This window comes from Lepeophtheirus salmonis, chromosome 10 (assembly GCF_016086655.4).
Source record: "Lepeophtheirus salmonis chromosome 10, UVic_Lsal_1.4, whole genome shotgun sequence".
In the NCBI taxonomy this organism is placed as follows: Eukaryota; Metazoa; Arthropoda; class Copepoda; order Siphonostomatoida; family Caligidae; genus Lepeophtheirus; species Lepeophtheirus salmonis.
In genome coordinates, this window is record NC_052140.2 from 20,616,990 (window position 1) to 20,644,266 (window position 27,277).

The 27,277-nt window shown below is 32.4% G+C and overlaps 1 protein-coding gene across 1 annotated transcript; it reads left to right on the forward strand.

The window, feature by feature from the left end:
- Window positions 1–27,277, forward strand: LOC121125739 (glutamate-gated chloride channel subunit beta). The gene is made up of 3 exons (XM_040720939.2): window positions 1–95; window positions 385–859; window positions 25,607–27,277. Exons 2-3 carry the CDS (start codon window positions 454–456, stop codon window positions 26,356–26,358), a joined length of 1,158 nt encoding a protein of 385 aa, XP_040576873.1. The 5' UTR covers window positions 1–95; window positions 385–453; the 3' UTR covers window positions 26,359–27,277.

A 27,277-nucleotide genomic window follows, 5' to 3' on the forward strand; every position in this document is an offset into this window, starting at 1 on the left:
TAGGGGAGTGTTTCCCTCCATTAGTTCGTTGATTGTAGTGTGATAGCTAAAACCTATTTTTTTTTTTGGAAATCATCTTGAATTCAAACATAGATGTAAGCATATATTAATTTTATTTTCTCAATGTTCGTAAATCTCTTATTGCCTCAAGAAAAATCAATATTTAATAATATGTGAATTTATATTCACTTTGGGGAATAAACTTCCTTTTCCTTGAAGGGGAAATACAAATAAAGAAACCCCAAACTTTTTCTCAATATAAACACTCATTTTTGAAGTGTGAAATCTTTTCATCTCCTTACTTTTTGCCCTTTTCCTCAAAAAAGAATTCACAAATTGGATCCATCTTTTAAAAAATGCATCAAATTTTCTTTTTACTACTAGAACTTACTTCAAAAACTCCAGCTCTCGCAAACCACCCACGGCTTCCTATTCCAAGAGAGTAATGGCAAAATGAATTTGCTTCATCTCTTTGCCTTAATCCTCCTCTCTGCTGGGTTTTCCCATCAAGAAGAACTCAAATGTGTATCTGGCTTCTGCCTTCCACGTAACTATGAAAAATTGGAGTCTCCTAAACCACTCAAAACAACCACGATCCACGTGGAAGTGGATGTGATGGACGTTCTGAATGTGAATGATAAAGAGTTCTCTGTAACCCTGAGTATGTATTTTTCGGTGAGATGGGAGGAGCCAAGGTTGATTACCAATCACTCACGTCCACATGTATCTGGTGAAATGACTCCCATCGATCTAGAATTCCTTCATCATTTATGGGTGCCAAATATTTTTATCTATGATCTAAGGTCATTTAATACGCTTAATGTATTGAAAAAGTTGGCTGGGGTGTGGATATCTGAAGGTATGTATGTATATTTGTTTGATTATTCGTCTGTATTTTGCTTTTTATATTTATTTATTGAGTTGACGGACAAGGAATGTAAAACGAATCTTTGAAATAACATTGATCCCTAATTGGTTGTCGTACAGTAAAGGTAAAAAGTATTGGATCCCTTGCGGATATTGTCCAATTCCCATTTGCCAAATGACAGTTTTATGTTCATTCAAAGTAGATTGATCAAAAGCGCAGGACTTCTTTGTTAATACTGTTAGTACTTCTTTTTTATTATGACCCCATTAGATGCTCAAAATAGTCTCCTGTCCAAAACAGACACTAAAATCTATCATTTCGCTGCATAGTATGTACATTGTATATATATTAATCAAAGAAATTAATATAAGAATACTCTAGTTATAATGGTATATGGTAATAAGGAAGGGGGGGGGGGACCTCCAAACCATCCTTATATATGGTATTTTTCATTTTTGTGACTACGTCTTTTCATTCCAATCATTGTATTTATTCCTTCATATACATATTGTTTGCTTATACCTGTGAATGAACACATATTGAATACTCCAAATAACAAAGATGTTAAGATTAATGACTATTACATATCCATTTAATTAAAGATCTATCTATATACCTACCGGGTGTGTAATTGAAAACTACACATTTTGAATCTATGAATTTATCAAGTTTAATCTCGGATAGTAGAAGATCCAGATTAATTAAACTTTGTACAAACGTTGGTACATGCGTTTTCATTTCTAAGTTTCAACGTAGCCTTCATCAGTTTTGATAATGGCCTTTTTTTTGCAGCTGAAAGCTCTGACAGGTGGTGATAATGTAATTAGGTCTCATTGAACCCCAAAGCTTATCAATGGAAGCCTTGAGTTTCATTGTTATTGTCAGGCAGGCTCTGGCTTTTGCATGCAACCAGAAAGAAAAGTCGAGTAGGTTGACATTTGGCCAGTATAGTGGCCACATTGTTTTTGGTCATAACGGAACGTTGGTCTCCAAAAGGGACTCTGTAACTTTTGTTGTGTGTGCCGGTGCACCATCTTTTTGAAGTCAAACATGGCTGACCTGATCCAGCGAATCAACTTAGTCCACAACATGTAGACGTAGTCAGGTGTGATACGTCTATACTGTGTTTTGAACCATATGAGTGGCATTGCCAGTCTATTAGATACAACAAACCCCATGCTCATCACTGATGCTCGGTTCTTGGTAGCAATCTGGGTACATGCTTCCTCTCAATGCCATACCTTCAAACATGGCCTTTTAACGTTGTAAATAGTCTGTCTGCCTACCTAAGTCAAGTTTCGAATCTCTGTTGGTATGTGTTCCGCATGAAGTAAAGGAATAATCTCGATTCTTTTGTCTCTGTGCGATGCCATTTTTGATTGATTTTGTTATTTTGTTTTTGGGAGGGATGAGTTAAAACACACAGTTCGTTAGCTATTATCAATTCCTCCTTTGTATTTTCTTTTTACTTCCTTTAATTTTTCCATATTTCAACTAATTCACTAAAATCCCCTCCAGCCTTAATTACAGTCTCCTGGAATTCCTTATTGATCCGACTGAAAAGTTCGCTTTTGGTGTTTCAGATGTTTCGGTCAGTTTGTCGTTCGATCCTTCCCTACACCAAAAATCCATCAGATTCAGATCTGGTGACTTTGAAAGACGGTGAGATGAAGTCGTCAATAGTATTTTGGAGCTATTTATTTTAGGTGTGGCATAGGTCCGAGTCCTGCTGCCACAGTTAAGTTGGCAACCACGTAAATCCAGGGCTACATCTCACAGACTCCCAGATTTCGAGTAATTGTTATATTGTCGCTCCTGGCTCGACTCTGTTCCTTTTCTAAATATTGGTACAGTTTATTTGTCGATTGATTCTATTTATTTTTCAAATGGTACACATTTGAACAAGTTATGGAACAAAAATAAATCCTCCGCCTAAGTGCCTGCGTTTGCTTAAGAGAGTGTGTTAAAGGGACAGCATATATAGCTTACGTACCCTTTTGAGTGATATTCAGAGTTGGCTCGTAAACTTTTGACCTAAATAGTAAATTTATCAACATATCATTGAACCAGCTCAAAAAAAACTAAAAAAAAACTAAGTGGCTAAATATAAAATAAAATGAGTTTTATTACTTTTTGGGGATCTTATAAATGCATTTTCCTAAATTTGGTAATTATAATTGGAAACAATCCTAGTTCCAATATTGGGGAAAATATAGGCATTCAAATTTTAAAAGTTTAATATCTCAGCCACAGCTTCTGTCCAGATCACATGTATTTGTGTAGGTCAAGGATTTTCTGACTTTTCCTCGTTTAACTAATGAAAACGTAGACTACATGTTAGCTTATCTAAGTTATCAGAAAGAGTAAATAAGTTTACCCAATAACAGTTCGTTTTATAGATAAAGTACTGTGTAATACATTAGATAATAAATACTCTAATTGATGTTACAAAAGGATTGTATATTGAATCTACAAAAACTACTAAACCAGTACAGGTATGACCATAAAACTTATTTATGCTTAAAAAACACTGTTGATATTTTACCTTTCTCGTATGACTAGGTGGAGTATCCGGAATTGTGTCCACTAAAAGACACATTTAGCTTAACAATGCATAGGCCCTAAGGCATAATCAGTGTTATTTTCCGTGCTTCATGAGCACCCTAACACGTCACTACTCAATACCTTTATAAATTCATATGTCTCCTCTCCTCAAGAATGAAAGACTAATTGTAAGAGTTTTAAATGGGAAATTTTATAGGGCGGGAGGACTCAGGAGTACTTTAGTCTTTAGAGTTCTCACTAATACAAACATACAAAATTCATTTTCACATACCAGCATATATATTTAAATAAAATATTAACTTATAATGAAAATGCAGATTAATTATTATATACATAAGTAAAGAAGGGATCTGCGTAAAGAATTAAGCTAAGTTTACCAATTAGAAAAGGAAGAACGGTTGATGCATGTGCTCTTTTTTCGCATTTGTTCATTATTTAATAAGTCGTGTGTGTGTTAATATCTCCCTCTAAAAGAAGAATGCTCTCGCCTACCTTTTCTGTAAATTTATTTGAAATTTCATGACAAATATAAATGAATTGAAATATAATTATTGTATATTCCTTGGAGTGATGCTATTTTAAATGTAGAAGGTTCTCCCCTTTATAGCATTAATTTATTTTCTCTCTTCAAAATCATTAAAAAGGAGGTTGATATTAACAATGTTCTTAATTCAGGTGTACCATATGTCTCATTCCAGTCTTCTCTTCGTTCTCTTACAAAAAAACCCATCTATATATACAAAATAAACAGATGTATGGCGATAACATAAAAGCAAGCTTGAAGTTTTTTTTATGAAACAAAGAAAAATGCATATTGAGTTTTTAATTCAATGATAAACGGAAGAGCATGTTTTAAAGAGCCCAATACAATATTAAACCACTGAAAAACTGTCCTCGAAGTTATTAATATGATTGATATTTATCACGGTCACGGACTCGGTTCTTTCATTTCAATGGTCTCGGTCCTTTACCATTCAGAATAAGTTTAGTAACATGCACTAAAAACTAGAAAATTCGGACCCAGGAAATAATATTCGATACAAACAGGGCCACAGCTACCTTATACGCAGAGTGCCTTGTACCCCAAGTTTCAGCTAGGGCCCTGAAAACTAGTTTAAAGGAGGCCTCAGCTGAAAAGGTATTAGTGTAGGGGGGGGGGGCTTGGCATAGATAAGTTTGGGAAACCTTGGCTTAAGAAATATTATAGTTATCATATTATAGGGCACCGATAAGCTTAGTAGCAGACCTAGATCTATACCCACCCATTTCATCTTGTATTTACACTGTCTGTTGCATAAAATCAATTTTTCAGATCCATAAGACACCCTTTGCTATTTCGACCTACAATAAAACATCATAACCCTGCTGGCCACGTAAAAATGATTGGAAAAGGCTAGATTTGCATAATAAAAAAAAACTCAGAAAATTGAGTTTTTGAATAAAATTAATTTATTTTTTAGAATATTTATTTTCTTTTCTTTATATATTCTATATAGGAACAAAAGCACAAGAACCGAGACCAATAAGTAATATATTGCAGTCTCAGTTGGACTGTGTTGGTTCCGGTTCTAGCGGTTCAAGAACGTGAATCACTTTAAACTCAAGACTGCTAACGCACACCCTTGGATATCAATCATGGAGCATTATATACAGTGAACCCAGTGACTCTTTTTCACGTATTCAGAGATTCATGCAGACAAACTTTTCTTTATTAATATACATAGTAAATTAGAATGTCGAATAATTTCCCTGAGTAATTTGTCAAAATAAAGAGCAAAAGATTAAAACTGAGGGTCACCATTAAACATTACTAAAGTCAGGGAAGTTTTATTATGAAGGGAACAAAATGGAGGGTCGGGACAAGTTAAAAAACAGCAACATTGAGTTTCAGGAACACCCTAATATACTAGGGGGAGAAACAGAGAGAGAGAAGGAGGGAGTATAAATATTTCATATCATGTAATAAATCTCAATATGATAATATTGACGTACCTCTAAATACATTCCGTATATATTTGAGCTTGAGAAAACAAAACCGTCAAATAATTCACCCGAATATCAATTGACAAATAACTAATAACATATTACGTTATTTAATTAAAGCACAAAGGTTTTTGTAGCAGATTAAGAGCTAATTTATAAACCAGCTTATGCGCAGATTGCGATCGAACGATTTTCCAGAGAAAGAAAAAAGAAATTGGGTACACTGTACGAGGTGTGTTCAAAAAGTATTACTTTTCAAATTTCGCGGGCAAAATAATTTTGGTATACTCGATATTTTTACCTTTATATATTAGTACACTCACCACAAACATATAGTTACTGTTTCAGCTATATAGTTATGTTTAGTTTATTAGTGAGAGGCATAACAGTTAGAAGTATATTGCATATTTGACGATTTTTACTATTGAAAAACATGGATCGAAGAATTTGTATCAAATTTTGTTTTAAGAATGAAATTAATTGGTCCAAAACACTTGAAATATTGACCGTGACATACGGTGAAACTGTGGTGAGTAAAAAAAAAAATGTTTTCAAGCAGTACAAACTCTTTCAAGATGGCCCAAAATATGCCAATGACGCGCTTCGCTCTGGACGCCTTATCACGTTATTCACGTTGAAGCAGTGAAGATAATTGCTTTACAAAGCAGTCAAATCACTATTAAAAAAGTTGCAGAGGATATTGACATATCTGTTGGCTCTTGCCATAAAACATTTTCGAATGTTTTGGTCATGAGATGAGCATCACCAAAGTTTGTTCCGAAACAGCTTAATTTTGACCAAAATAATCGTCTTATTTTTTGGACAAAAACAATACTACAATCATGACTCAGCATATTCACCGGATTTGGCCCCATCTGACTTTTTATTGTTCCCAAAACTGAAGAGACGTATAAAAGAACGTAGATTTGCAAAGATTAAGGAGATAAAGACTGCATAGCTGACAGATCTGAAGACTATGACGAAAAATGCTAATGAGAAGTACTTCGGGGATTGGAAAAAGCGTTGGCACAATTGTATTGTATACTTTGTAGGAGGCATCATAAACATTGATGAATAAATGAATATTCTGTCCTAAACAAATACATACTTTTTGAACACAATTCGTATATCTTATATGGCTTAATAAACCAAAAATCCCTCGATTCTTTTTTAATATCTGTAAAAAAAAATTATTACATAATCTTGTTTTTATACTCTAGACAAATATTTACTATTACAATGGAAAGAGTAAGATATCTTGGGCTAAACGTTCTACTTTTCTTGTCCCTAATCGATCAAAAAAAAATCTACAAATCTAACCGTTTTTATTGCATACTAATATGATTTAATTAAAATATCAATGCTTATCATTATCAGGAAGTATTCAATGCCGGAATTAAGTCTTTTTATATTCTTCAAGCCATTTGATTAAGTTTGATAAAAGTCTATTGAAAATTTGTTCATTTTATGTTGCACACAGCTCTTATAACTTTGCCCGGACGTATTCCACCAATTAGCACTAATTTAAAACGAATTTCTAAATTATTAACCATTAATCAACTAATCAACAATATTTCCAAGAATATTTCTTATGCGTTCTGTTTATTAATCTTGGGATCTTGGATAGTGTAATTAGTGTTGGATTCAAATTACTCAAGTTTGAGCAATTAAAAGTTGAGCTGTGTTCAAATAACGGCACTATCCAAAGAATTTTTTTTAAACTAATAAAATTGGATTTGATAACTTCAGTATGTGCCAAGGGCCCAAAATTATTTTATTTTGGCTGCTTAATGTTCATTTTATTACCTCTTAATTGTCGTGGGTCATATTGAACACTTTGAGGGGCATATTGGGACAATAAACTGTAGTTTGAGGCACTCCTGATCTACTCATACTTATGATTAAATAACTAATGATGCAGGTTATTTATTAAAAGCAAAAGGGTTTTTGTGGCAAGTTAAGAGATAATTTTGAAACAAGCTCAAATTATACAGTAAAGCAACTTCTCATGGAAAGAAAAACGCAGTGACCAATCTTTTCATTACATTTCTTTACCATTCCTCTCTTTTGTTGCCAACTTTTCCTCAATGAGTGAGTTGGGAATTTTCATACTAATATATCCACTGATAGCAGAAAAACCAATAATTCAAATGATATCAGTTACAGAAAAAACAATAAAAAAACCACTGTATTCTTATAAAAAATTAAAAAAATGATCCTTAGAAATATTTTATTTACATACACTTGAAAAACAATTATTATCCAATATTTGGAAGAAAAGTTGTCAAAAATTTATATATTTTTTCCCCACAACAATCTGTATTATATTAAGTTCAGAAAAAAGTTATAATAATTTTTGCTAGATGTCTTTAGTGAACTGTATCTTAAAATTAATAGATTGCATCAAAAAAGCTTAAAGGTCAAGTGTACACTTAAAAAAAAATGCGTTTGAAGTTTTGTGGTTGTGTGCTATAGCGTTCCAAAATGGAAGTAAAAAAAGAGCAAATTAGATACATGCTTCAGTATCACTACAACCAAGGTGAAAAGGCGGAGCAAACGAACTAAAAAATATGTCTTGTTTATGGACAGTAAAGTAGTGGACTCAACAATTCTGTTCTGGTAATATGGACGTCAAAAATGACGATAAAATAAAGAAATCGTCGAGTTGGACCCGTATGTGGCACTTATTCCGTTGCTCAGGAACTGAAGATCAGCCAGAAAACTATTTGGAGCCATGTAAATTGGATAATCCTAACTATGTTAACTTTATTATATAAATAAAGCGAAAAAACTCTCAAAACTTTTAACATCACACATTATTGTACAGTTGTGTTGTAAATTCTATGAGTGTTGTGTTTTTGAAGTTTGAGAAATAGGGACTGTTAGAACTATTTTGTGTTATAACTATCTTGTCTCCTTTTCTTTAAAAATCTCTAATCATCCCTAATTGGAGCAACTTCCTCTGACAAAAAGTGGAGGCCTAACCTTCTTTTTTATTACAATATATCCAGGGGCGTCCACAAGATTATATTTTTTAAGATCTAGATTTTTTGAAAAAAGATTGAAAAATTACCTTTTTTTTGAAAAAAAAGCAACTTTAAGTATTATATTTTTGAAAAAAGTTTCCTATATCCACAGGTATTTACAAAAACTTAAGTTTTAGGAAAAAACATTTTCAAAAATCCAAAGGTGGTCATACAAAATTTAACTTTTTTTAAGAAATTCAAAAATCCACAGCCGTTAAAAAAAAATAAAAAGAATATTGCAATATCTCTAGGGAGTCTGCAGGATTATATTTTGGGGATCTTGGTTTGCCTTTTTATTCTAAATAAAGAAAGAGAACTAAAAATTTTGGGGAAAAAAAAATTCAATAATAGAAAATTTCAAAAATCTACAGCTATGTACAAAAAATGATTTTTTTCAGTAAAAAAATTTAAAATATTGAATTTTGTAGGATAAGAAAATCAAAAATTCACAGTTGTTTACAAAAAAAAAAAATAAAAATCCACAGCTATTCACAGAAAATTAAATTTTCTAGTAAAGAGCGAAAATTTCTACAGCCCCTCCTATCCACCCCCTGCGAACGCCCCTGATATTAGTTTTGAATTTTAAGCTTGACAAGATTTAGGCTTTTTATATCCCCTTTGCTTAAGAAAGTCAATTGCTCAATAATTATGGCGTACATTTTTATTTAATTTAAAAATTCTAGAGGTCCTTTTTTTAAACCTTATTATAATAATTTTTTTTATTTTTTTTTTACTTTTTCTCCTTTCCTTTAGAAAAAAAACAACAAAAAATGAGGAATCAGTACAAAGTCTAGATTTTATCTAAATTCTACATGAAAAAGAGTTGCCCATCACAAAACATAAGATCTGGTTATATTTAGTATAAATATAGTTTTCGAAATTGGGTTTTCAAAGCTAAGCCTCGCGTTTTTACTGCTGTTTTTGTGTATGAAACATTCAAAATCTACGACTAAATGAAATTCAGCAACATATTTTTTGTAAAATTTTAGGAGTGGATTACATCTTCTTGACCTAACTGCAAATGAAAACATATTTTTGAATGCCGTCAAATATCATATTATAATTGAAGATGCCAACATCTCAAAACTTATTTTATATTGAAAAAAAAAAGTAAAATATTAAAGAAACTTTATGCAATAGCTTGAAATATAATAGTTAATTTATTATATACATAGTAAAAATTAAATTGTATCCTGTATACAGTTTGTTCAAAAATTGATGGTGGTATTAAAAATATCCTTTTGTTAGTAAAAAAAATATTTTTGGTCGGAATTAAATGAAATTTGCCTGATACAATTATTAGGCAATATTGAATATTTCTGATGCAATAATTTTTGATGATTGCATCATATATCAGTATAAAAGGGCTCAGAAAACACTACAGGGTGTTAGTCGTAATTCAATATATGAAATGGTGAGAGAACACTCTTTGGAGACCAGGGTCAAGGCTATTGGCATGATAGAGGGTGGATCAAGCCAGGGAGACGTTGCTTAAAGGCTACACATTCCTCTCAGGACAATTGAGAATTGGGTTAAGAAAAGGAAGGATGGACTAACCCTTGCAAATCAGAAGGGTCGAGGAAGGAAGAAAAACATTAGCAAAGTTACCAAACTGGTGATTTCAAAATCTCTGACCAAAAAGAGGCAATTCACAAGAAAACTTGCACCAAATTTGACTTAAAAGGGCTATCGAATATCCAAGTCATCTGTCCATAACAACCTGAGGCACTCTTTGAATGCTTTCCCATACAAACCATGTCTGACCCCCAAACTTTCAGAAAACCAAAGGAAGGCTCAGCTTCAATTCTGTCGTGAGTGGAAACACTGGACTGCAGATGACTGGAAATGTATCCTCTTCAGTAATGAAAGTCCATTTGAGCTATTACATGCCCCAAATCCCCAAACAGATCGGGTTTGGGGAAAAGATAAGGGAGATGTGGAACCCACTCCAACTGTGAAATTGCCTCTGAAAATTCAGGTTTGGCCCTTTATCAGACACCAGGCAATGTCAGATCTTCACCTGATTCCACGAAACCAAATTGGGACGGCCGAGTACTACGTCACAGATAACCTCAGCAAGTATTTGATGTCAGCTTTGTCTCGTACTGAATAAACTGGTCCTCCTTTGAAGAAGAAAATCTTGTCTGACACCTCACAAAAGAAAATATACATTGACAAAAGGCACAAGAGTGTTGTTCAGACAACTTGGATTCTTTCTGGGGCAAAGGTACATGACCTGCCAACAGTCCTGATTTGTCTCCCATTGAAAATTTGTGAGCCTTGGTCCAGAGGGAACTCAATGAAAATGTACCAGCAACTTTAGAGGATGAATTAAAAAAAAATAAAGTGACAAAAGCATGCGAAAAAATTTCTACAGATACTTTGATTAATCTGTATGAAGGGATGCCAAAACGCATAAAAAATGTATTAAGCTTTAAGGTCGTCATATTGAGAAGTAAATAAAGTTTATCAGCAAAAAAAAATCCCTTGTTTAGGCTATTTCATGATTTTTTTTTTTAAACCACCATCAATTTTTTGACATATTGTGTATTAAATGTGAATGTCTGTGTGTGTGTGCATATGTCCTTCAATCAAGGCCTAACCAAAAGATGGATTTTGCTGAAATTTTTCATGTAGGTTTTCATGGCTCCAGAAACGGTTATGGTAATAGAATTTTTAACACTTTGTCTGTACAACCTGAAGGCTTAAACTGAGAGTTCAAACTATATTTTGGGCCCATTGCTTCATCTGTACTGCCTAATATTCCGGGTGTATTTGGGATATTATGAAGGTTCTTTGGTGCTCAGGGACACGGCAGTAGAGAAATTTAACTTGAATCAGGCCCAGCAGTTCACTTCCAGTACCCATAGGCTGGGGTGTATTATTGCATATAAGATGGGTTCTTTGGTGCCTAAAAACGCAGTGGCGATAGAGTTTAAACTGTATTTTGGCCTAGCGCTTTATCTATACATCTTAAGAGGTGGGTATATTTTAGGATATTAGAAAAATTCCTTGGTGTTCATGAAAGGGGCTGTGGATAAATTTAACATAACTCCGGCCCAGCAGTTCTCCCGCATAATCCGAGGGCTGGTGTGTGGCTAGCATATTAGAAGGGTTCCTTGATTCCTAGAAAAGCTGCGGTGGTAGATTTTAAACTGTATTTTGCCCCAGTACTTCACCTTTACAACCTGAGAGCTGGGGTTTATTTTGGGATATTGTGAGGTTTTCTTGATGCTTAAGTAAGCGGCTGCAAGTCTACTAGACCGGCGTCACACCCAGAATAAAGCAACTACTTCCTCATCGTGTGAAAGAACAGTGTCAATATAAAACACACATGAGAATAATTCTTAAAAATTTGCGTTCTTTGTTTTTTCGTTTTATATTAAGCAGAAGAGTTCCTAATTAACGTTCATTTCTTTATATCCCGGGTAACACCTGACAGACTTACGCTAGTCCATTATCAAAAAAAAAAAAAAAAAAGATTCTATACCAATATTTCATAATAACATATTTTAAGTACATATTCAGAAATACCCAATTCATATAAGGATATTAAAATGTATTTAGAGTTATTTTACTTAATTCTCTCCGATTTTTCTTTTTCTTTAAACTTTATTATCACCTGCAAAAAAAGTGTGCAAATCTACAAATCTACATACCGACGTGGTCCAAAAATAATTCTTCAAATTTTACGGTTTATAGTCCTTTGTTATTCAAAAATTGGTTTGTAGAAAAATACTATTGAAAGACCACAATAGCCATTAAGACAAAAAAAAATAAAATATTGTTACTATAACCGTTTTTGAAACCTTAAAAAGCTACATGAAAAATTACAGCATAGTCCATTCGTTAGTTTGGGCATGATTGCCAGACAAACGCACTCACATGCACAGACATTCGCATTTAATAAATGGACAACACATAGCCTGAAAAGTGCTGGGCTAGACAAAATTGCGTTCAATATTGTTTCTTTTTAATTTATTGAAGTTATTAATTTTGTTCGCTTTATGGAGGAGAGTCCTCTTGCCACTTTTCAAGCCATTGCTTAGATTGAATCAATTTTTCTCCCATTGAGAAGCCGTAAATAATTGAAACACGAATATGTTAAATAACAAAAGTAACGTCACAAACTAATCAACATATTGTTATTAAACTTTGAGAGCTGTATTTTGAAGGTTGGTACTAACTGAAAATGAAGTCAATAAGAAAAAATGGTGCCATCCATGTGTGAAGTCCGTCACTATTTATCCCAGATGCTATTTAAGAAATATATTTTTGACAGACATTCAATATTTAAGGCCTTGTATTGTTGATCCCATTTGATAATCAAAGACATGGTAATACTTCATAATTTTCCTTAACTTTGAATGAAGGAGTGATATTTATTCTTATTAAACTTGGTTGAATAGGCACCAAAGATGCCAGAGATCAATTGGAGTCGTTATATGAGATCCCTATAAATACGAAATTAAAAGTCAATAATATTTTAAAACTCATGTGGCCTTCGTAGCGAATCCCTTTATAAAAAAAATAATAATTATTCATATTAAATATGCTTCAAAAAGTTATACAACTTTCGTAATTGGATCATTCATTAGATACATATATCTTTTCATATTTCCTAGACAACAGCCTTGTGTTATTTTGGCAGATTGATTCAAAGGATGTTCATTATAATCCGAAACTACATATTTTTAACAATGAATATTAACTGACTACATAATACATATTATTTATTCATGTGTTGAAGAGATCATAGGTAAGAAGACTCTTAGGGCATTTAGTATTCCAACATTTTTTCATATAAACTAGGGATATAAATGATATTAAGAGTTGCACCCGTCATTTCCCGGAGTAATTAGAGGTCAGCAATAGGACACATTCTCCTTTCAAAACATAGAAGATAACTCCCGAAAAAAACCTCTTATTTCTTACTTCTGTTATTAATGGACACACTTACAGGACTCAAACCTTATCTTAATTCATTGGACATGTTCTGTCCTCAAGAATGAAAGAATATTAGCTGGAGAAAAAAAGTGATGGCAAGATGGCGTACCCTTTCATACAGCCAAGAAGAACCAATTTTTTGCAGGAATTATATGACTAACTTCTGACCTGGCTCCATGTGGACCTCCTCCAGCCGTTACCCTGATCCCCTGGACTTTGCAGTTTGGGGCATCTTGTAGAAGAATGTATACCACACCTATCATCCAAATTTGGATTCAATTCGATCTGTTATAATGACAGCATGGTTCAAAAGGGTAACAATCTTCATCGTTAGGGCTGCCAACTGTTTGCCGGCGTATCAAGACTGTTATTTTTTCTGAAAGAAGACATATTGAATTTAAAAAAATAGCTATATATAATATATATACAATTCACAAAATGGTTTTAAGCAGCGATATACCCATGTATAAAAGTACGCTATTTAATCCGAGTGCGCACTCATTCACCAGGATCAGCGCCGTGACATTTTTCACAAAAAAAAAAAAACTTCCCCATCTTTACTAAAGCTCAAAAGTTGAGTTTTTCCTGGAAAGTGAATGCTGCAAAACAGGCCCAGTAGAGAGTTTCAATTTTTTAATTATAAATTCTGAATTAGCACCCAAAAAAAACATAGAATCATAAGTTTTTATAAAAATGTACCATGTTTGAAATTCCCGTGATAATCCCTACTGAAACCCTAATAATTACGCATAGCCATAGGTGGAATTGGCAATATTGAGCCGATTCCGTTGCTTCAAAAAAGACCAATTCCGATACCAATTCCGACGCATCAGCACACTCCTAGTTTTGAGTTGTCTTCTCTTGATTCCATAAAATTAACATTTTTCATAACTTAGTCATAGTATTGCAAATTTTTGGTTCCATTCTGTTTGTACTTCTTTGAATGCGGCCTTTCATTTCCTAAATTCAATGGTATTTTATAAGTACGTATGAACGGTGGTATATAAAACAGTTCTTCAAGATATACGTACCTATGTAAGTAGGATAACGAGGCTACGACGACATTTTTATTAAGTGGATTTTTATCTACATCAAATATCTTGCTAGTTGTTTTTTTGTTATAATTATTTCATTATACAAATGAATGTACTACTATCAAGGTCGTTCATGTGAGTAATTAATTTGTACTTTTTCGACTCAAAATGCGGTGTTTTGTTTTTATTAGTGAATAGTGAAGCTTCATCTTTCGAAATGTTTGATTGTACTTCATTGAACATAGTTTATTAGAGATTTTTTATTTAAAAATAAAAATTATACTTTAAAAAAATCTGAATATATGATTTCCATAGAAATATAAATACTTCTTTATTATTGGAATATTTATTTATTGGAATGTCTAATATCTGAGAAAGAAACTTTCTGGGTATTAAATTTTTTGGATGAGGGGGACAGCCCCTGTAAACTCCGCGTATCTTTCAATTTGAATGAGTAAAAAAATAACACTACTCAACTGTGTCGAAACAAGACTGTAAATGCAATTTTTCTATGCATTTAAGTAGGTTTGTCAATTCATAAAATTGAGCAAATTTAATTTGAGCACCATTTTTTGGATGCAAAAGTATCTTTTAAGGCCTTTAGAAATAAAAAATATATAAAATCAGGCAACTCCACCCCCCTCCCCTTTACTCCAAAATTACTTTTCCGCCCATGAATATGTATTTTCTAAATCTATTCTCAAGGCAGGTAATAAGAAAAAACTGCGAATGTCCTGATCATTAAACCCTTTTTTATGCTTAAAACGATAGTTATTTAACATTTGAAGTTTATAAAGTAGAGTTTTAATGTCATAAAAAAGGTGAAACGTAACAAAAAGGTAAATTTCTTCTAATTTTTTATTTTAGTGTGCATACTAAGGTCTTCAATTTTTAAGGTGACATGTTAATTAGATCTTCTGTTGTATTCTAATCATAAAGTAATGTTTGTAAAGTTTCATTCTTCACAGAGGTTTTTTTTAAGCCTCAATAGGTATTTGAAAAGGAATTTTTTTACGACATTTTATATTTGTTAAGGAATTTAGAGGTTTCAATTTTATAGTTATGTTGCTGAATTTCAAAAGTTTCATTAAAGTTCCTTTTCTCAAGTGATATATAAGAATATAATCCTTATTTTTCATGGGAAGAAAAAAAAATTGGCCTAACACATACTTTGGATACTCAGACCCACTGTACTTTCCTCCGATTAGCAGCATCCACTAATGTTTGATACAAAAAATTATAACTTAAAATGAAGGAACTATATCTGTTCTTTCTTTTTTCAAAGTGCTTAAGAGATCCTTTTGCATTCGAAAAGTTGGGCTAAAATTGAATTTGATTTTAACACCCCCGTCCACTATTTTATGAGCCATTAGAAATCGAGCTCCCACCCAATGCTAGTTTACAGAAAGTGCATAGAAGGTATTTTCTCTGGGCTCCGTGCATGGTAGGTTTTTATAATTAATAAGGGTTATAACTGACCATTAAAAAAATATTGTGAAAGGCATCGCATTTTAGAATATCTAAAAAAATTAAGATTCAAAATTCATTCTTTAATTAAAGGTGATCTGAAAAAGTTGTTCAATACATAAATTTTCTGAAAGAGGTCATTTTGGAAAAATGTGTATTTCTTTTATAGAGAAAAAAAATCAGATTTTTTTTCTAGAGGTCCTTTTCTAAGAAAATGAAAAAGTACAAAGAGAGAGACATTAATAAAAAAAAAAAAAAAAACACTGCCAAATACAATCAAAAGTGAAATTTTCACCAAAGAACCAAAGAAGAGGACATATTCCACGTCCTCACAACTATTATATCACGCAACCTTTCTTCGAAAATAAACAAAAAGTGGACCTAAATGATTTGGTAATTAGTCAAATAAGTCAATCATACCAACTGATATTTATCTCTTAACTAGGGTAGATTATCATTCTCATATCATTGATGTACAATTTCTCAAATAAATTACATTTAAATATACTTCATAGCATTCAAACACTACATAGTAATTTTTTGATATTGTATCATAATATAAATTTATTAAAAGCGTAGATTTTATCTTAGCCAATGTGAAAACAGTCCCAGGGTGCATTCCATTATAGTTTGCCCTGATGTATAAGAGTAAAATATGTATATCTAAGAAATAATAATGTAGTTGTTTGAATGATCTATTGCAAGCGTGTTCATGTAGCATCGAACGTGTATACAGGGTGCATTGTGCTCCCTAATGTATATCATATACGTATTTTTGATTTAAGAAATATTAATATAGTCTTATTAATGAAATATTGTAAGAGTGTGCATTTATACAGGTATAACTGTTTCTTTTGGTTTTAGTTATTGTTCCCTGATGTATATCATAATTTTAATGTATTTAGAGTATATGTTAAGATTTTAATTAAATATAAAACCCGGTATGTTAAAATGATTTAACTCTCGCAAGCGTTTTGTATGTAGTATCATGTTTTTGTTATTGAACGCTCTATAAACTAAAGTACTCGTCAGTCATCCCACATATAAACAAAAATTGCAAACTCTTGTTATTATTATTAGCTCATTCTTCAGGAGAAAACAAATATGAACTGATTGATATAGTATTGAGTAGGTATGTGTGAGTGTGCTAATGAAAAATGGAGGGTAACACTGGGGATTTCTTGAGGAGTTGTCTTGTACGAGGGTTGTTTGAATAGTATGTTCAAAGTTCGAGAAATGCCATTATTGGTGAGTGGCGAGGTTATGTTTAGTTTGTTGCATCTTTTGAAGAACACACACCAACTTTCAGGCAGATGGTCTATTTCTTTCTTTTGGCATGCGTTTAAATGGAGGAAGTGGAGTGATTTTCAAAAAATGGACGAAAAAGAATTTTGTCTATTGATTGAACAATGAACACTACTTTTTGAAAGGCAACCCACCTCAAATGACTAAAAAAGAAGCTTGATAAATATTTGGGGACTCTGCACCTTCGATTAGAAGAGATTATAATTGGTTTCAAAATTTTCAGAGTGGTCATATGGACAAAAGTGACGTTGAACGTTCTGGACGTCCTGTTGAGGTTATTATTACAGAAATCATTAATAAAATCCATGTTATGGTGATGGATTACAGAAGAGTGAAAGTGTGTGAGATTGCTATTGCTACGGGCATCTTGAATTGTATCTCTATTTCCATTAATTTTTCGACCACAACTGCTGAGGTGTGAGCGGTTATATTGTCTTGATGGAAAATGACTTTTTTTGTGAGCCAATCCTGGGCGTTTTTCTTGCAGATCGGGGTTCAAACGGTCCAATAACGTATAATAATGTGTCCTTGTTTGACCCTTTTCCAGATAGTAGATGAGGATTATTCCTAGGGAATCCAAAAGATAGTGGCTATAATCTATCTGATCTAGCTGAAAGTTGGCGTGTGTTCTTTCAAGAAATGCTACTAACTAAATATATCCTTGATACATGCCAACAGTGCTATCTCTTGGACTATGCACGGTATTCTCTATCGACCTTCGTATATTAAAAAGTTGTTTCTGTTTTTTACCCTTATTTAGACAATAAAGGTAACATAGTTGATTTAAATGGTTCCAAGCAGTTTTTCTACTAATTGTCAGTTCCTTAACAATGGAATGAGTGCTCACATGCCGGTTCAACTCGACAACTTCTATTATTTTATCGACAGTTTCGACGTCTATATTGCCTGAACAGAATCGTACGAACCACTGCTTTGATATAGCATTCGAAAGAGTACACAGTACAAAATTTTGGCTGCCTGCTACGCCTTTTTAACTTAGTCGTAGTGATACTGAAAAATGTATTGAATTTGAACTTTTTTTCATTCCATTTTGGAACGCTGTAACACACAGATGGCTTCATCAAATACATAACTATAAATGAATTTTTTAAAGTGCGCGCTTGACCTTTAAGCATAGTTAAAGCTATTTTGAATTCAATGTATTAATCGTGACATATAGCGAAAAACGCTTAGAAATTTTAGTCAAGGTAATATTAAAGGAAAGCTTGTCTGTCAGCCTACGCCTTATTTGCCCGGTCAATGACGTGTACTACCACTAGTAAATAATAAGATGGCCAATATATGTAAACCTATATATACAACAAGGGATCAACAAAAAAATGGTTTACTGTAACGTCAAGGAGAGTGATTTTCAATGGAATGTCGTTTCAAGATTTTTTTTTGACGTTTTTTAATGGGATTTGGATTTCACATTGTGATCCTGTTACAAAGTTTGTGAAAGTATTTGCATATATAAGAGTCTTAAATGATTTATAATTAACTTTCATACCTTTCACGAGATGGTTCGAATCTATTTGGGAGTAAAGATTGTTAATGGCGATCAGAAACAACAAAAAGCGAGAGGATCACCTTGTTTGCATCCTTTATTTAAAAAAAAATTCCTTTTGCATTTGTTAAATCAAGTCTTGAGAAACCAATCTCAAAGGAGACAAAATATTATACTGATTAATGCTGGAGGGAGACTAATACTCTATGATTGGCTTATCATGAATTCCACAACTAATAGAATGAAACATATCTTAACTTTTTTGATTGTAAGATTTTGATCAACTTTATCAAGAACAACATGTTAATATAAGGGGTATATTTAATTTCAATATTTCTCCAGGATGGACCTGAAGGCCTTCCACACCTTGATGACAATGTTTCTCAACCTAAGCCTTCAGGGAATCAACATTACGGTGGTGAACTTTACAGGCCTCCCCTTTACGAATCCCATATTCCATAGTCCTGTTGGGAGCAGTCCGGTGATAAGGGGGCCTCATGTTTGGAGGCCAGAAGTTGATGAGGTTTTCCTTTTACTAAGCTTCAGTTGTTATAGCCTTATGGCCAGGTACTGAGGCTGTTGTCAACAGTAGTAACCTTCAAGGTAGTTGACAGCCAACCAGAGCTTAACAATCTCTATTATCCCTTCTTCCTTGCTCTTCAATTTCAGAGACCAAACCGGTCAAGAAGTTTTCAGTGAAACTTTTTATGTCCTTTAGTTCCTGTCCTTGGACAAGCTGAACAAAGTAATTAACAATGTTTGCAACCTCCTTTGTAGTATATTTGGCATGTAGAAAATCATTATTGCATTATTGCCGCTATTTTCGTTATTTGTTGACGTATTGCAACCAATAATAATACAGCCTATGAAAGCTGATAAATTTCGAAACATTTAAAAAAAACCTAAAACCGATAATAATAGCTTTATGGATATAAAATAGGTTTGATGCGATTTTCTCACGCACACTGTAAACGTCTGCTTTTATTTATATCTATTTATGGACCAATAGTTGTTTCGCAAATGTCATTTGAATGCAACTCGTCACATGTTGCAACTGTCCCCGTAGCCAATGAAGGTTACAATTGCTTAAAAAATATCGAATAGGAGTTAGAAATTAAATAAATTAGAATAGATATGAATGAACATTAACTAGACTTTTTATATTGTTGAATTATTAAATTTTATCGTAGACATAGATTTAATAGGTCGATTTTAGTTGGAGCAATGGGAAAAGTATAACTATGCATTATTGCTGTATCTACCCTGCCTTATTGTTTGTATTGTTTTTCGTGGATTTCGTCAAATATAATTTCATTTTTCTATGCGTAAACTCCAACAAAAATGGACCTAAACACTCAATAACAAACGATACCGGAAATTTGGAAAAGTCCATAGGGTTAATGATGCCTAGTTCTACTTGGCCCGTTACTCGACCAAATATCGACCTATTAAACCTTACATTACAAAGAAAGAGAACATCCCTCCTAGAAACTCTTCGAGGTTCTGCTCCGGCTAAATAACATACTTGATGCAACGCTGGCGTAGTTTATTTTCAAGTGTGTCTGTGGGGGTGTGGGCAAATGATATAATGGTGACGTCATCAGATGGATGATGGAGTTGGTTTTTTTTTTTTTTGACCATTTGACTGAAAAGTTTTTCGTCATTTTTTTAAATGCCAAAGTAGACAAATAATTTTTTTTTAGTAAGGACAAAAACTTCTTCTTTTTAAAGTGGTGTCAATAAAAAAAAACCACTAAATTTGAATAAATAGGAATTTTAAACAAAAAGGGGTATTGTTTTTATTTTGTTTTTTATACTCAAATAAATTAATATTATCGTAATAATAATTAAAATTCTGCAAAAGGGGGAAAATTATCCTTGGCATCTATGGTAGGGGTGCCACTGGCTTGATAGAAAGTGTAATTATACAAAATAACTGAATGGGCACTCTGTAAAGTGTACAACATCCGTCACAATATAAATTCAGTTTTTATCTTAATTTTTTTGTGTTAATTTGATGGCCTCTTACTGTGACCATATATAATTTTCATACGATGTTTGATCAATATCAATACTTAACTTTTTGTGTAATCAAGGTGAGTAACAAACAAACCTACAAACAAAAAGAGGCATAAACAGAACTATAAACTTCAAAGAAACATTACTTCTTGCAACTGTTTTCTTTAGACAATAAAATATCTCAAAGTTTTACATAATAAATTGTGAATTTTGATAAAACTATATCCACAAAATGCAAAATAATCAACTATTCAAATGATGTAAGTTACAGCAAAAATAATGATATAATTAGAAAGATAATTATGTAAAATAATTTTACTCTTGCAAATCAGTTTTGATCAAATATCACAAAGAAAAGTGAACGAAATTATTGATTTTGTTCCATAATAATAATATACAAGGTGTGTCAGCAAGTCGCTGAAAGATTTTTTAAAGCCAATTTTCCGTAAAAAGAAGTAAATTATCGAGGTTTTGTAGAAGTAAGGTTTTAAAGTTTTAGATTTCAATTTTCAAAATGATATTTGTTCTGATCAAATCCGACAACAATAAGAGTTTCAAATGGAAGCAAAAGGACAACGAGTATCAGGCATGCTCCTTGACGCAATAACAATCCACTCCATTTGTGAGATTATCCCTGGCGGAAATTCGCTTGTTTGTGAGGTGGATAAGAAGATCAAGTATGGGATAAGTCTGGTGAAGTAGTCAGGTAAAAAATTAAGGTCTGAGGAGTTTTTGGAGCAATTGGAGGACACCATCGAGGACAATACAAGGCCGTTGGTAAAACTTTCAGGGGACTTGAGCCTCTCGGAGGACACATTATACACAGAGCAGTGTGAACCATGGTATGCCTTTATATGTCAGAAAGAAACATCAACTACTTTCTAAATCGCCCAAAATCCAGGATATGTGCCTATCTAATCTGCCTAATTTCTGGCCATAAAAATGCTTACGATTATACATCCCTAGCTATTGAGGAAGTCCTTGTTTTACTTGGAGTAGAGTTGAGGATTGAAAACAGAGTCGTTCTCACTTGATACTGAGTAAGATTTGTATTTATTTACTTCATCTTATATAAGCTGATCTCCTCTAAAGTATTTGCAAATTGTTAGTGTTCCAAATCAATTTTCAGTTTCTTTCTTTTTTCATAAAAAAAAAAAATTACAATTCTTGTTATAAGTGAAGTGTCCCTTTTGGACGCAGAGTAGAATTGGGAATCGAAAATGAAGTACATAATTCCTCCCTCACAAATTGCATATTATATTCATATCCTTCTCCTCATAGCTGTTTGTAGCTGTTGAATAAAATGTCATGGAAGCTAAGCTGCTCTCTTTCTTAAAACCTTCTTCAAAATACCAGGGTTACCATGTTAAATTTTGGTTTCTTAGTTTTTGAATGACCAAAATACTTACAGTTTACAATCCTATTGATAAATGAGAGAAGTAATATAGCAAAACAGATCCCTAGTTGAAGTTATTTTGATGCAACAAAAATAAATAGTATTAATTATCTTTTATTAAATAGGGAAGCTTCCAATCATTGAGTATATCTAATAACCATTAAGTTATTAAAAACAAAGTGGAAAGTAATTTGACTCATGATCAAAATTCTAGAAAAATATAAGAATTATAATTTTTGACTCATAACATCATAGCAAGGCCTAAAATGGCCAGTTTTGACAGAATTAAAATCCCTTTTACCCCACCACAATGTCAGTTTTTAATCTTCCCCAGTCGAAAATATATTTGTGCAGTCGTCAAAATACATTAACCCTAAAACGAGACATTTTAAATTACATACTTATGTATTTAATTACCCTATTAAAGGATTATAATCCATTAGATTTATGGACAATGAATCATAAATGACTGTGAGTTGCAGGATAATTATAATTAGAAAAATAAATATAAATGAAAAATCTCCTAGGAAATGGTTATTAACTCGCGTTTTATACATTTATTATTTTCATCCTTTATGTTAATTAATTTTTCAGTATCTTACACCACTATGATATAAGTACATTAGAGTCAAGCGGTGTCTAAGCACTGTCTAGAAAGGACTAAAAATTCTTTTAGTAATGCTAAAAAATTGTATTTTTATATGAAGTTAAATATAATAGAAGAAGAAAAAATAAATCCATTATTATTCCAATGGATGGCTACAGTATTGTGTATCTCACACTGTATAAATGTAAATTTTTTAGGCTAAATATTGGTCCGTCATAAGATGTTTTTTCGATGTAGACCGATTTAGAAAGACATTTCGTTCCAAACTGAGATCTCAGTCTTTAGACAGAAATTTGATCTTTTCCAAATTGTTAAAGAATTTTTTCCGGTTCAATCTATGGACCGATTTTCTCCTCCATACTAATTTATGAGTTGTACAAATATGATTTTGTAACCTATTTTACTTCATGTTACGTTATTTTAGGTGGTATGTGAAGAAAAAATTATTATATGTATATAAGTTTAGAAATAAATAAATAGGGACAACTGTTGACTGCAGTCCTCAAAACCAATTAATATAATAGGTAAAGTAAAACAGTTTTGAGCGTTTTTTTGCTTTATTTTGACAATATAACAAGTATCCATTTAGATGGTTTCAAATGATTTTTGGGCTAAATTTCAGTTCCTTGTCAATGGAATAAGAGCTCAAATGATGGTCTCAAATTTCTCTTTTTTTACTTCTATTTTGGAACGTTTTAACACACACCTGGCTTCACCAAACACAAACCTGTAAATTAACTTTTTTTAAGTGTAGGATTAACTTTCAAATACTTTAAGCTTATTTTAATGCAATGTATTACTTGTGAGATATAGCTCACAAAATACATCTAACGAAAATGCCAAACTTTTTAATTAACATAATATATGTTCACAATTTTGAAACACGACTGACATACCCGACAGTTCATTTAGATAATATGTCCAGACAGAACTTTGAATGAGATCGATCCTACCAATATTTTTAATAGACTGATCCAGATCGAATTTTTTTTTTGTACCTATCTAGACAAAATGTTTCTTTGAGTCGGGTTCAGGCTCAACTTCCTTAAAGGGCCTATTAAGTTCGGTCCACTAAAAATATGTCTGGATTTTATTACTAAAATCTAACACTATTATTGAATCAAAAGCATTTTAAATAGAAAATTTAGAGTACTTTTGATGTGGATAATACTATAATTGAATGTTGATACATCAATGATGAAATTTTACGACCTTTTTGATGAAATTAACCCATTGATAAGTATTCTGTTGCAGATTATAAGGTTTAAATGCCCAAAGTTATATAACTCGTCAGTATATATTAATAAAGTAAAGTGTGATTGTCTGTAGACGTCTAATTTTTGAGCTTGTGCTTAATTTCTTAGGAGTAGGTGACTTCTTAATCTAATAAATAACAATGTAGCAACGAGCACGTGTGACTCTCAGCGCACCATATCTAAAAAAAATAAAAATAAAGGAGTACATACTTATATTATTAAAGCAAAGTTTTTTCTGCCTGTCGACGCCTAATAAATTCTGACTACATACCTGAATGAATAGTGGGTAATTTAAATGAAGGATGAGTGTATTCAATAAATTCTAATGAGATGTAGAAAGTGTAACTTGCATAAAAAGTTGCACTTGTACAAATAATATACCTATACATATATACATTGCCACTAGACAATAAAGTGATTTTTTTTTGTTATAAATAATCTTTTTGAAAAAAACAATTGTAATATTTTTTAATCATTGTAATCTAATCTATAAAAACATATTTCATAAAAAACGTTATATGACACATTCAAACACCCAGAAATAGGATTTTTATAGTGTTTCGTCACTTTTTTCAAAATTTAATCAATTTAGTGCACAGGTTAAATATTAGTATTAGAATTTTGATTTTTGAGCAAATTTTTTGCCCAAAATGATAAAAGAAATGTATTTTTAATTTTTGAAAAATGAGCTTCCAAAATATCCAAATTGAGCTATTTGTTTTTAAAAAAGAATACACATTTTTCATAATAATTTCGTGTTGTTTTATATTTAATATAATTTATTTATAAATTTCGCTATATTATATCGACAATTCAAGATTTTATACAGATTTTCTTACGTTCATTTTTGCCTTTGATCAGTATTGGTAGTTTTAAGCATACTAAAAGACGTCCACATTAGTATTTGAAGTTGGTGAGATATTCAGGAGTCTTGTTAGACGGAGGTATCTCGTCATCGCCCTCACTGCTATTATGTACAACTTGTTGCATAAATGGAAAATCAGAATTTGGCAGTATGTTGCCAAGTTCATCCTTCCTAAATTGGCTATTGTCAGAATCTAGCTCTCTCACATATCCGATCGTGTAATCAATCATAACCCTGATTTCATTGTCATTATTATCCCCCCGAAAAAAATGGGTAAATTTTTTTTAGCATTTCTTTTCTAAAAAAGAGGGCATTCGTTGTGGAAAAACATAGACCCCCCGCCCTAGATAAAATCTGTGGACACCTCTGAATATATATACATATTTTACCTCAAAAAAGAAAGCTTAATCAAGGAGATGATTTCATCAGATAATCATGTAAAGTTATTATGTGATCTAATAAGAACCCACACTTCCTATATTTATTTTATACCAGATTAGAAATATGAGCTATTTTCATACAAAAATGGCAAATTGAGCAGTTTAAAAAAAAGAAGAAGTAAAAGTGAGCAATTTTTTAGCGATTGAGCAATTGTTCACAAATCCTATGTCTTTTTGTTATAATTGAATAAAGTACCTCAGATATATTCACATTTTTTTTTTTTTTTTTGGGTACCTGTCTCCTCATAATGTAAAAATGTATATAATTTGTTCGTCAAAGTCAATCATTTTATAAATAACTAAATATATTTTCTTTTTCAGACAAAGAGATCTACTATAATCAAGCAGCTGCCGTCACATTTCTCTGTCCAATGCGCTTCGACAAATATCCATTGGACTCCCACATCTGTAAATTCCGAGTGGGCTCAACAAATTTCAACATAAAGCGCATGCGTTTCGCCGAAACACTCTTAACATTTGATCCTACTCTTCGAAATACAATCCTTGATTACTCAATGAGTATGGATCTCCTACGAGAAGAAGATCGAATATTAGAATATGGAGCCCTTGGAAATTACTCAATCACCGGGATCGAAATCAATTTCATACGACATAAGTTGAAATATTTGTACGTATATTATCTGCCTTCAGGACTATTTGTTGTGGTCTCCTGGGCCAGTTTTCTCATTCCTCCCGAGATTGTTCCTGGACGAATGGCCATGCTCATTACGCTATTCCTCGTGTTGATTAATATTTTCAATATTGTCACGACCAACTCGCCGAATGTGGAAGGGATGACTGCTATTGCAGCTTGGATGATTGGGTGTATTTTCTTTGTTTTTGGAGCCTTGGGCGGCTATGCCTATCTCCTATGGAAGAAGAAGAAAAGTTGTCTCAAGAGAAAGCGTTTCCGGAAAATGTCCGAAGAAGAAGCAACGAATCGAACAAAAAATAAGGAGGAGTTTCGATCAAAAGTGGACGACATGTTCCTCGTGATGTTCCCCCTTCTTTTCTTCTTATTCAACTGTTTCTATTGGCCCCTCTGTCTCTCAAAGAGTGGGGATACAAAGTGACAAAAGCCAGGGGAGAGTGAAGATTTTGGAGGAGGAGATGAACTTTATACCAATTCGCGCTCCCCTGGTCTACCATTGGGAATCTATACTGATCATTGGCAAAATGAGCTTCTCAAAAGCTATGCTAAAAGGTGTAACGGATCCCCTGCCTGCTCAAGGGACGAACAAGGAATATTTGGGATTTCATGATAATATCCTAATCAGCACCTTAATGAAGACGTAAAATTTGGGGCTTTCAACTTTTTGAATGCCCCACATCTTAGTCAAATTAAAAGAAAAATGGAAATCATTCCTTATATGGTCAATAAATATTCCAAAATACAGCATACTTCTTTATTTGGTAGAAAATCGTTTTGGTAGACATGTTTCTCAGCTATAAAATATATTAGTCCAATTTCGTTTGGTTTTTTTTTGTAGCTAATTTGTGATCATATTATATTTTGATCTTTCCTCATCTAAATTTCCTTACGTTATTTTTTATTTCTCCTCAATTGGTAAACATTAGAATTAACTTTTCTTTTGTGGCTTAGAAAAATGCCTATCAAAATGTTTTATGTAAAATATAGAAACATACTATATTTAATAGTTACTACCCAACTAAATAATATTTGCCAGTTCTCAAATTCACTCCGTGATGTGGGACCTACAGATGCTATCGTAGAGCAATGAAACTTTTAATAGGTGATTTCTGCATTCGTCGTCATCAGCTTTTGAAAAAAGTTGAACTACCTTACAAGTATATTAATAGATAGTCATTTTTTTTTCTTGTTTTACTTTTTATGTTCAATGATACTAGATAATAATATAAAATCGGCCATTTTTATATACGGTATACAATAAGTTATTGTTTGAAAAGAATGATTGCGTCATTATGAATATTTATAGTTAAGAACAGTAAATAAACAAAGGTTGATCACAA

Excerpts from the sequence above, each read along its gene's own strand:
- LOC121125739 (XM_040720939.2), top strand. The coding sequence starts at position 454 with ATGAATTTGCTTCATCTCTTTGCCTTAATCCTCCTCTCTGCTGGGTTT. Across the intron at positions 860-25,606 it reads TGGGGTGTGGATATCTGAAG|ACAAAGAGATCTACTATAAT; the intron begins GTATGTATGTAT and ends TTTCTTTTTCAG.